The 11,123-nt window shown below is 65.2% G+C and overlaps 2 protein-coding genes across 5 annotated transcripts; both read left to right on the top strand.

The window, feature by feature from the left end:
• Window positions 1-2: 2 nt before the first annotated feature.
• Window positions 3-2,512, top strand: LOC142360369 (zinc finger protein 653-like; the record flags this gene model as incomplete). Its single annotated transcript, XM_075412544.1, has 6 exons — window positions 3-258; window positions 499-655; window positions 1,199-1,316; window positions 1,398-1,512; window positions 1,594-1,693; window positions 1,977-2,512. Coding segments are annotated over 6 exons (924 nt in total), but the record flags the coding sequence as incomplete, so codon positions are not given.
• A 530-nt stretch (window positions 2,513-3,042) lies between these two features.
• Window positions 3,043-9,810, top strand: LOC104330864 (ELAV-like protein 3). 4 transcript variants are annotated; one of them, XM_075412603.1, is made up of 7 exons: window positions 3,043-3,277; window positions 4,776-5,031; window positions 5,523-5,626; window positions 5,947-6,100; window positions 6,360-6,576; window positions 6,697-6,735; window positions 6,880-9,810. In XM_075412603.1, exons 1-7 carry the CDS (start codon window positions 3,269-3,271, stop codon window positions 7,223-7,225), a joined length of 1,125 nt encoding a protein of 374 aa, XP_075268718.1. In that variant the 5' UTR covers window positions 3,043-3,268; the 3' UTR covers window positions 7,226-9,810. The 4 variants fall into 4 exon arrangements, with proteins under 4 accessions (XP_075268718.1, XP_075268719.1, XP_075268720.1 ...); XM_075412604.1 differs by having other exon boundaries at window positions 4,779-5,031; window positions 6,880-9,809; XM_075412605.1 differs by having other exon boundaries at window positions 6,901-9,809.
• Window positions 9,811-11,123: the final 1,313 nt, after the last annotated feature.

The following is an 11,123-nucleotide window of genomic DNA, read 5'->3' as shown; positions in this document are numbered from 1 at the left end:
TGGGGCAGCGCTGGAGGCTGTGGTCTGCGTGCCGCTGCCACTGCCTCTTCGGCTGGGTGCAGGGCGAGGGACTCTGGCCGAGGGGGGGGCCCCCTGCCCTTCTGCAGAGCCCCCCTCTCTTCATCCTAGCCAGTCCTGGCTATGAGGCGCTGGGGGGGCTACAGCTGGGCGTGGGCGGGGACGAGGTGCCCTGCGCTCTGTTGGAGGCAGGGGGCACCTTCCCCCCATCCCCCTTGGGCCCCAGCCTCCCTAAGACAGGTACGTGGGAGGGTAGAGGTCATGGAGAGGGTATGAGGAGACTGGGGGGGCTGGGACCTTGAGTGTCGGGGGGATTGGGGTGCTGGGGGGGGTTGGGGGTGCCAGGGTTTGGGGGAGGTTGGGGTGCTGGCGGGGTGGGGGTGGATTGAGGCCAGAAATCGAGGTGGTCAGGGTGCTGGGGAGGATCGTGTGGAGGGGGGCCGGGGGGCAGCGGTGCTTCACTTGCCACGCTGACGGCAGAGGAGGACGAGTTGCTGGGGCTGAAGCAGGAGGAGGTGCCCCTCCCTACCGCCGAGCCCCGGACCCCTCCGGAGCCCGCCCTGCCCCCTCTGGCCGAGGATGATGACGGTGGTGACATATCGGCCATCATCTACGAGATCCCCAAAGAACCCGAGAGGTCAGGGGGCGGGGGTTGGGGGTCACGTGGGTACCCAGGGCCCCAAGGGCGGTCAGGCTGGGGGTGTTGGGACTTGGGAGGTGTGATGGAGTTTGGGGTGTCTCTGGGAGCTGGGGGAAGTGTGAGGAGTTGGAGAGGTGCTTGGGGGTCACTACAAGGTTTTGTAAGCTTCGGGGAACATGAAGGGGGGGGCCAGGGCTGGGGAGGGCCTGGAAGGTCGCGAGGCGTTCGCTGACTGGGGGGGTTGGTCTTAGGGTTGTGGAGGGGTCCTTGGGGACAAGGAGGGACGCTCTGGGGGCCTTTGGAGAGATAGGTGTTTTTCTGGGGGTCGATGGTGTGGGATGCTTTCTAGGTGCTGTGGGGTCTTTTTTGGGGATACTTTTCGGGCAGACAAGGTATTTAGGGTTTGTGATGGCGTTCAGGAGTCTTCAAGCCCATCAAAGAGTGTTGGGACCAGACCCCCAAACACCTGCTGCTCCCGCTGTGTTGCGACTTTGGTGGGGGGGTTCACCCCAGGCCGTGTTGTTGCCCCTCCCTGCGCAGGCGGCGGCAGAGCAGGCGGGGTCGTACCCCCCACCCTGACCCTGAGGAGCTCCCGGAGCCGATCGCCTGCCCCTACACAGGCTGTGGGCAGGTCTACGTCGCTCTCAGCAGCTTCCAGGTGCGGCCCCCCTGGGGTCACCCGCTCCCCTCTGTGCTCCCTGGGGTCTCCCGCGGCCCCCCTCATCTCTCTGCCACCCAGAACCACGTCAACCTGGTGCACCGCAAGGGCCGGACCCAGCAGTGCCCCCAGCCCGGCTGCGGGAAGAGGTTTTATCTGGCTACCCACCTGCGCCGGCACATGGTCATCCACTCCGGTGAGCCCCCAGCGACCCCGCTGTGTCCCCCCGCTGTCCCTGCCACATTCTCCAGGCGTCATCTCGTGTCTCCTTCTCCAGGTGTGCGGGAGTTCACGTGCGAGACGTGCGGGAAATCCTTCAAGCGCAAGAACCACCTGGAGGTGCACAGGCGGACGCACACCGGGGAGACCCCCCTGCAGTGAGTGATGAGGTGGGGGGCACGGGGGACACCCTGCATGGGAAGCGTCGAGGGGCGGCACCGGGGAGACCTCCACTGCTGGTCAGTGATAGGCGGGGTCACTGCTGCAGCAAGGGGGATGGGGAGGGGACCCCACTTGCTCTGCTGGCTCCCCCCCACCCTGTTCTACCCCCTCAGCCCCCCTTGCCCCCCCAGGTGCGAGGTCTGCGGGTACCCCTCAGCCCCCCTTGCCCCCCCAGGTGCGAGGTCTGCGGGTACCCCTCACCCCCCCTTGCTCCCCCAGGTGCGAGGTCTGCGGGTACCGCTGCCGCCAGCGTGCCTCCCTGACGTGGCACATGAGGCGCCACGGGGGGCCGGGGCTGCGCCCCTTCCCCTGTGAGCGCTGCGGGCGACGCTTCGAGCGCCCCGAGGGTCTCAAGCTCCACACGCTCAAGAGCCACCCTGAGCCCCGCCGCACCTAGGGGCTCCCCCCAGCCCGGGGCAGCCCCCCAGCCCGTGGAGGTGGGGGGGTGTCTCCTGGGGGTCCCAAACCCCTCACGGGGTGCCCGGAGCGCTGTGCATGTGGTAGAGCCCCTCGCCCCTGGGCTCCCCGAGCTGCCCCGGGGCCCCGACACCACCAGGATCCCTGCTGCCTCGGGTCCCCTTGCTCCCTTTATTTATTTCCCGACCCTGGGTTGTCGTCGTCGTCGTCCCCCCCCCCAGGGCGGCTGGGTCTTGGGGAGGGGGGGGGGGGGCCAGTGGGGACCCTGGTTGTGTCTTGGGAGGGTGGATCCGCCCCGGCCCCCCCCCCCCCCCGTTCCATTAAAGTGATGGCTTTTACGTGCTGCCTCCCACTGTCTGCCTGGGGGGGGCGGGGGCTGGGGGTGTGTCCTGGGGGGAGGGGGGGGCTCACACCGCGGCTCGGGGGGCGGGGCCCCGCCCCGGAGCTGTCCCCGGTGCTGGACCGGCGGCGGCCCCGCCCTGCGCGCGCGCGGGGTCTTCACCGCCCCGCCCCCGCCTCCCTGAGCGCCCCCGTCCCTCCTCCTCCTCCTCCTCCTCCTTCCTCCCCCCCCCCCCCCCCCCCCGTCCTTCCTCCTCCTCCTTCCTCCCCCCCCCCGCCAGCCGCTTCCTCCTTCATCACCCCCCTTTCTCCCTCATCACTCTCTCCTTCTCCGCGGGTCACGTGGGCGGGACTTGGGGGGGGGGGGGGCTATAGGCGGTGTCTATAGGGGGTCTCGGGGGGCGTCCGGGGGGGGCCACGCCCTCTCGGCAGCCAATGGGCTTTGCCGGGGGGGCCGGAGCGGGCCGGTCCATTTTGGGGTGGGGGGGGCTGGACTGACCTACCTGCGGGTGGGGGCTGGATGGAGCCATTGTGGGGGGGGGGGCCGGGCCGCACCCACCGCGGCGGTTTGGGGGGGGCCCCGCCCCGCGGCCGCCCAAGGACGTTTAAAGGACCGACGGGGCTGCCGCTCGCAGCGCCTGCTGCTGCTGCCGCGACCCCTGGAACCTCCTCTGCCTTGGGGCCCCCCGCAGCCCCCCGAGGCCGCTGGGCCGTGCGGGGGCCCCCCCCCGAGCAGCCTCCGCGGCCCCGCGACGATGGTGACGGTAGGAGCTTGGGGAGGGGCTGCGGGGGCTGGGGGTGTCGTCGGGGGTGGGGGCGCGGCCAGCACCCCCTGCGTCTTCCATTTCTTGAAAGCCCCGTCCCGTGACGCCCCTCTCCCTGGCCTCCCCGGCATCCCCTGTCCCCGGCTCCCTGTGTCCCCTCCTCCCCCAGCACCCCCAGCACCCTCCCCACCCTGTCCCCATTGTCTCTGCTTGTCCCCCCGGGGCGATGCCCCTGTGAGCGTGTGACACGTTTGGGTGGGGACAGGAGTGCCACTAGAGCTGCGTGTGCATGCGTGTATCATGTGTTGAGGGCACACGTATGTGCACGCAGCAGGGCCATGCGCACGCCACGCAGGGTGCGTAGGGTGTGTTGGTCAGTGTGGCACCTGCTTGTGTGGGACGTAGGCGTACCCTGTGTGCTCGTGTGGCACACGCGTGTGCGAGGGCGGGGTGGGGACCCAGCTGTCCCATGCCCCCCCCAGCTCTCTGCTTAGCACCAGGGCTGCGTGGAACCGCTGCCACATGCACACGCGTGTGCACAGCATCGTGGGGCCTGTGCACAGGGGCACACGCATGTGGCTTTACACACACACACGCCTCGTCTTCAGAGCGCGGGTGAAGGGGCACATTTGTGGAGACGTGTGCGTGCACGTGGACACACGTGGCTCTGTCCCCGCGCGGGGTGGGTGTGAGTGGCAGAGGCGCGTGTCTGCAGGTGTCTGTGCATGGCGGGGGTGCGCGTGGGTCCGTGTCGCCTGTTAATCCCATTTTCTCAATCCGATTTGGTGATTTTCAAGCTTTTCTGCTTTCTCTTTTCTCACCGGCCAGTTTCGGGGCTGGTGCTGCCCTGCGGGCGGGCGGGTGGACAGACAGACAGACCCTCTCGCTCGTGCTGGCCTCCTCGGCCTCCCCTCCCTTAGCAGTACCGTGCCCCCCCCAGGCCCCTCCGCCCTGTTTCAGCCCCTGCTCAGCTCGTGTCGGCCTGGGTCCCCATCCCGCTGGGGGGGCTGGTGGCCCCCACATGCCCGTGACCGTGGCTGGTGGCCCCGGGTGTCCCGTCTCCCGGTGACAAAGGCCCATTGTCCCCCACTGTTGTGCGGGGGGGGAGGGATGGGGGCTCCACTGCACAATGGGGGATTATACCCGGGGGGAGGGGCGCGCCAGACGCCTGTGTCCCCTCCTACTTTGGGGCGGCAGGGAGGGGCAGCCTGTTTGGACCCAGGCATCCGCGCCCTGAAGAGCCCACTGCCCCCAACGGAGTTGTCCCTGTCCCTTCCCCGGTGTCCTCAACCCTGCTGCCGTGTCCCACTGTCCCCATCCCCGCGTCCCCCCATGGCTCTGTCCCTGCTGCACCTCAGTGATGACTCTGTTTCCCCACCACCTGGGGTTCCCCGTCGCCATCTCCCTGTCCCCGCGCTGTCCCCATAGCCCTAGTGTCCCTGTCCCTCCGCTGTCCTCGTGATAGGGACACGCTGGTGACACCCATCCGTCCTCTTAGCAGATCCTGAGCACAGTGGAGGCCCAGGCTCCCAGCACGCCGGGGCCGTCGGGGTGCGGCCCCGTCCCCGTGGCTGTGCCGGTGGTGGCAGCACTGCCCAATGGGGCCCCCCCGGCCCCCCCCGTGGCAGATGACAGCAAAACCAACCTGATCGTCAACTACCTGCCCCAGAGCATGAGCCAGGAGGAGCTGCGGAGCCTTTTTGGCAGCCTCGGGGACATTGAGTCTTGCAAGCTCGTCCGCGACAAGGTCACTGGTATGGGACAGGGGACACGGGCAGATGGAACATGGGGACGCAGGGGGTTGGGACATGGGGAGACAGAACAAGGGACACGACACTTGGGGAGACAGGCTATGGCAGACGGGCACAGGGACACAGGCAGACTGGACATGGGGGGACAGGATACGGGACATGGGCAGATGGGGCGTGGGACAGAGGGACACGTGGCACAGGCAGATGGGACACAGGAAATAGGGAGATGGGACTTGGGGACCGGGACAGGGTTGGGCACGTGGATGGGATCGTGGGGACAGGGAGAACTTCTGGAACCTCTCTGGGGACGTCGGGTCCTGCAAGCTCCACCACAGGATCCCTGGTACATGGATGTGGGGGCACATGAAAACCCACAGGGAGAGATGAAGATGGGATGGAAATGAGCCTTAGGGACAGGGGTGGGCACAGGGACTGGGGATGGCACAACTGGGCCTCGTGCTGGAGCCACTCTCGGTGCTGATCCTGTGTCCCAGGGCAGAGCCTGGGCTATGGCTTCGTCAACTACGTTGAGGCGGGTGATGCCGACAAGGCCATCAGCACCCTCAACGGCCTCAAGCTGCAGACCAAGACCATCAAGGTGCCAGGTGCTGGGGACCCTCTGGGCGGTGGGCACCAGGGGGTGGATGCTGGAGTCCCTGCGGGGGATGTTGGGCACCAGGGGTTCGCTTGGGGGAGGAGCGGGTGCTGTGGTCCCTTGGCGGGTGGATGATGACACACCAAGAAGGGTCTGGGGGGGGGTGGAGTGCAAATGCTGTGGGGTCCCTTGGAGGGTGGATGGACACCAGGGGGGTCTTGGGTGGGGGAAGATGCCTGGGTCCCTGTGGGGGGTTCATGGGCAGGAGGCAGCTCTGGCACACGGACACCTAGGTCCCCAGGGCTGACCCCCACCCCCTGCAGGTGTCCTATGCCCGGCCCAGCTCGGCCTCTATCCGTGATGCCAACCTCTACGTGAGTGGCCTCCCCAAGGCCATGGGACAGAAGGAGATGGAGCAGCTCTTCTCCCAGTATGGCCGCATCATCACCTCCCGCATCCTCGTCGACCAGGTCACAGGTGCGCCCGGATGCCTGGGTCCCCTGGGGGAAGGGGGGCTGCCCCGATGCCCGGGTTCCCCAGCAGGGTCTGTGGGGTGGGGGAACGTTTCCTGGATGCCTGGCTCCCATGGGCGGAGGGACAGTGAGGTGTCTGGAGGGGGGTTCTCCAGACGCCTGGGTCCCGTGTGTAGGTCTAGAGGGTCTTCCCCAAACGCCGGGGTTGCTGCAGCTGCGCAGCGGAGCCTCAGGGCTGTGTCCCACGGGTGCCCTGCACACAGGTGTCTCCCGCGGGGTGGGCTTCATCCGCTTTGACAAGCGTGTGGAGGCGGAGGAGGCCGTCCGGGGGCTGCACGGGCAGAAGCCACTGGGTGCCGCCGAGCCCATCACCGTCAAGTTCGCCAACAGCCCAGGCCAGAAGTCAGGGGGAGCCCTGCTCAGCCTCTGCCCCAGCGCCCGCCGCTACGGCGCCCTGCACCACCCGCCCCAGCGCTTCCGGTGAGCCCGATGTGCCTGGGGGCACTGGGGGTGGGACACCCCTGGTAACGGGGACACCCCCATCCCAGAGAGACACGGGCACACCCCATGCCCCCCCTAATGGCCTCTTTTTCCCTCTAGGCTTGACAATTTGCTGAACATGGCCTACGGCGTGAAGAGGTAACGGTTCCTCCCTACCCCCTGGTTTCCCCAGTCCATCTCTGCACCCCCCAACCCCATGTACAGGCTGGGGACCCTGGCAGGAGGGGACCCACGTGTCCTGGGGGGGGAACCCAGCATTTGGGTGCCCTGACCCCAGGCCAGCCCGCTGTCGCTGCTGCCCAGGTTCTCCCCGCTGGCCATTGAGGCGGTGCCAGGACTGGCCGGGGTGGGCCTGGGGGCCCCTGGCGCTGGCTGGTGCATCTTCGTCTACAACCTGGCGCCCGAGGCAGACGAGAGCGTCCTCTGGCAGCTCTTTGGGCCCTTTGGTGCTGTCACCAACGTCAAGGTCATCCGCGACTTTGCCACCAACAAGTGCAAGGGTTTTGGCTTCGTTACCATGACCAATTATGAGGAGGCAGCCATGGCCATTGCCAGCCTCAACGGCTACCGCCTGGGTGACCGTGTGCTCCAGGTCTCCTTCAAGACCAGCAAACAGCACAAGGCCTGAACCCTACCCGCTGGCCGACAGGACCGGGTCTGCTGGCACTACTAGGCCGTGGTGACTCCCACGACCACCAAGGACACCCTGGAGTCCATGGAGAAACCCCCCTGGACACTTTGGGCACCCTCTCCATGGGCACCAAGAACACTGTGGGCACACCCCAAGGATACCCTGGAGACCTTGGGGACAGCCCCCAGGCACCAAGGACACCGTAGGGACCTCCCCACCTTGCAGACCATGGAGAACGCTCCCGAACACCTGGAGACCTTGGGGACCCCTTCCGTGAGCACCAAGGACGCCATGGGGACACCTGAAAGATAGCCTGGATACCATGGACACCCCCACCTCTTCCCTAGGCACCATGGACACACTGAGGACTCCCCCAGATGCCCCAGAGCTCTTGGACACTGGGGGGTGTGTGGAGATGCCGGGGGCACCCCCGAAGATCCCCTCTCCCCACCACCCTGGAAAGGCTGGAGAACCCCCAGGACACTGAGAACAACTGGGGAGGCCCCAGGCACCCCAAAAACCCCGGGAATTGTGGAAGAGTCTGGATCTGGAAGGGAGTCATCGCCAAAGCCTCCAGGAATGCCATGGGCACTCCAAAGACCTTGGGGACAACGCCCCCCCCCCCAGCGATGTTGGGGGACCCCTCTGGGCACTGCGGAGACCCTGGAGGTTGGACCCCTGCCCCTCCTCCAGCACCTGGAAGCCCAGGTATCTCGAAGAACTCCGGGACCCCCAGCACTCTGTGGGGCAGGTGCCGGCCCCCCCCCCCCCCCCGCCCTTTTTTTTCCTTCCTCTGTGTGTGTGGGGAGTCGTGCACCCCCAAATGAGAATTGGGGCTCCCCCCTTAGGGGTGTCCCGCTCCCCCCAGGCGAGACTGGGTTGGGTTGTGGAGGCCACAGGGGCCCCCTGGGACCAGGCTGTCCCCGGGCGGACCGTGAGGGAGGGGCAGTGGAGGAGCCCCGCCCCCGGCCTCCAGGGGCTTAGCCCCGCCCCCAGCTCGGAGACCACGCCTCCAGCGCAGCGCCCTCTGGTGGTGGCCAGACCACCCGGAGCAGCGCCCGGGCTCTCCTGGTTCGAGCCCCGGCTCCAGCCACCGTCCTGGGGAGGGACCCCCACCAGAGCACCTGATTTGGCTCAGTTTGTCCCCAGGCTGCGGCCAGGTGGGGGCTCTGGCTGCCTCGCCTCTAGTCCAGGAGTCCGGGGGGGTTGCGTCTGCTTGCTCTCTCTCCTCTTTTATTCTGTTTGTTTCTTTTCTTTTGGAGGGGGGAAGTTTTTTGGGGAAAAAGAACCAAAAATAACAACTAATAATAGTAACAGTAACGCTAATGGTAGCGAGGAGAGAAACTGACACAGCAAGCGGTGACTCCTCTGCAGCGACAGACGCAAAACCATCTATTTTTGTAAGAGAAGAAGAAAAAAATAATAAATAAAAAAAAAAAAAATTCCCTGAAGTCCCCCAAAACTGCCCCTGTGGAGGGAAGTTGGGGATGGGGGTGGGAATCTGTTATGTGCCCCCCTCAATTGCTTGGAGGCACGGCCAGAGGTTGTGTTCCCCAACATGGTCACAACCTGTTTTGGGGGGGTTGCTGGCACCAAAATGTCATCAGGTCAAGGCTGCCAGGGGGTCCCACTGCCCCTGAGCCTCCAGCACCCCCAAACCAGGGCGAGGGAGGGGTCTTGTCCACACTGCCCTGTCCCCACCCTTCTCCAAATACCCTAAAATGGGCATTGTTTTGCCCCAAGCTCCTCAGCTCGCTGGGGCGGGTGCTTTTGCTTGGCCAGTTCTAGTGTCCTGGCCAAAGAAAAGGGCAGAAAAGCCCCTGAAACCCCCAACCGTCCCAACAGCCGGAGTTTCCTATAGCAGCCCCATCCTCATTATTATTATTATTATTGTTGTTGTTATTATTGTTGCTGCTGCTGTTGGTGTTACCACTATTGCTATTCTTATTGATTTTCTCCGTCGGGATAATTTCTTGCTTTTCGGTGGTTTCAGTTCCTATTTATTTTTGATTCTTCGCTGGCTTTCCCCAGCCCTGGGACCCTCTGCTCCTCCTGAGACCCCACCTCACCTCTCCCGGGTCCCGCTTTTTGCGTTGCGTCGTGTCGTGCCCGTTTGCAGCTTCTTGTATTTTTAACTTATTGTTAATGTAGATATTTATTACTCCCCCTGCCTGTGTGCACGCGAGTTCCTGGGGTGGGCAAGGGACCCAGGCGTCTGGGGCTGCCTCCACTCCCCAAGGTCTGGCCCCCCTGGGGTGGCTCCACCCTGGGAACCCCCATCCCAGGGACCCAGGCGTCCAGGCAGCCCTAGCCCCAGCAGTATGGGTGGGCCAAGGGGACCCCCAGTTCAGTAGCAATAAGAGCTGCACCCCGGGGGGCCCTGCCCTGGCCCCTGCCATTTGTCTGGGGGGACCCAACACGGGGAGAAGGCTCCCAAGCGTGACCAGGGCCCCCTGCGGTGGAACGGGGCCCCCGGGAGGGGACGGACTCCTGGCCCTCACCCCCAGACTTGACTGTTTGTACTTTTCATGGCAAAAATAATAAAATATTAAAAAAAAAAACCCAACCAAAACAGAAATTGTCACACGTGTGTGTGTGATGGAGGTGTGCGTGGCCTTGTGTGACGTGACCTCTGCGTGACGTGACCCTCTCCCCCCCATCCCTGGCAGCACAGGAGGAGCCCCGGCAGGGAGCACCCCCGCTTCCCTGCCCCCCCCCGGCCTCCCAGGCAGTTCCTGCCGCAGGCGGCTGAGGGAACCGGAGGCCGGGACCACGCCAGTCCCCCGGGGCACAGCCCTGGGGGGCACGGGCGTCCGAGTGGTCGCATGAGGCACGGTAAGTCAAGAGCTACAGCCTTTAGCGGGATTTCCTAAAGAAAAATTCCTAAAAGCTCCTACAAAGTTCCTAGAAATCTGTAGGAGGACTTCCCATGCCTTGTCCCATCACAAGGAGAGGGGTCCCAGCTCTCTGTGCCCCCACCAAGGGCACCGTGAGGCGACGCTCCCCCCGGCCCCCTCCCGGCAGCAGCCAGCTGCCCTCGACCGCGCTCTGTCGCCCGTGAACGCCGGTGCTGGGGGGTCCGTGCGGGAAAGCAGCGTCCCCAGGAGCTCCTGCCCCAGGAGAGGCTCCCGCCGGGGCGAGCTGCCATGGACCCCACCACTGATGGCTGCCGGTTCTGCTCCTCTCCCAGCGGCCATGCGGAGGGCTCGGCTGTCTGTTCCTCCTCAGGGCTGATGCTCGCCGCGTTTGCCCAGGTTTGCACGGGCTGTTGCTGTTTGGCCTCGGTCTCCTCGTGCCGTGGGTGACCGGGGACTGGTGGACGCTTGCTGGCTGGAGACAGGAGCTGCTGCAGATGACGCTTAAAGAGGCCAGAAAAAGGTAAAGCAGCTGGAGAACAAAATCGAGGGGGTTGAGCTGGAAGGTGCCTCCAGCCACAGAGACGGCCAGGCTTTCTGAGTGAGGAAGGGTCCCTCTGAGTAACCTTCAGCAGACCCGATGGCCGACATGCACCTCAGGGCCCATGTACGTATCCAAAGGCGCGATGCAGCCCTGGGGAGCAGGTGTGCACGTGCAAGGCTGTGCATTTAATAGCTGTTAGACACCGCTGTGTTCTCTTAGGTGGAGGACAGTCAAGCGACCAGAGCTGCAGAAGAGGAAGGGAGGGAGAGACAGACAAAGCAGCATCTGGAGGACTCTGTGGACAGTGCTGAAAGCAGGAGCTGCGGTGAGTCCAAGGCCCTTAGGGCCACATCCCACTCATCCACATCTTGGTCTCCCCCTGCCCTTTTCTGCATCCTCCAGCCCTCCAGATCCCTGCCCACCTCTCGATTTGTCTCTGCTGCTGTCTCTTTCTGTCTGTCATCCCTGTGTCTCTCTCTGCCTGTCCATCTGTCTG

Source organism: Opisthocomus hoazin, unplaced genomic scaffold (genome assembly GCF_030867145.1).
Source record: "Opisthocomus hoazin isolate bOpiHoa1 unplaced genomic scaffold, bOpiHoa1.hap1 HAP1_SCAFFOLD_115, whole genome shotgun sequence".
Taxonomy (NCBI): domain Eukaryota; kingdom Metazoa; phylum Chordata; class Aves; order Opisthocomiformes; family Opisthocomidae; genus Opisthocomus; species Opisthocomus hoazin.
The sequence above is the reverse complement of the archived record's forward strand: the minus strand, read 5'-3'. Positions and strand labels throughout refer to the sequence as shown.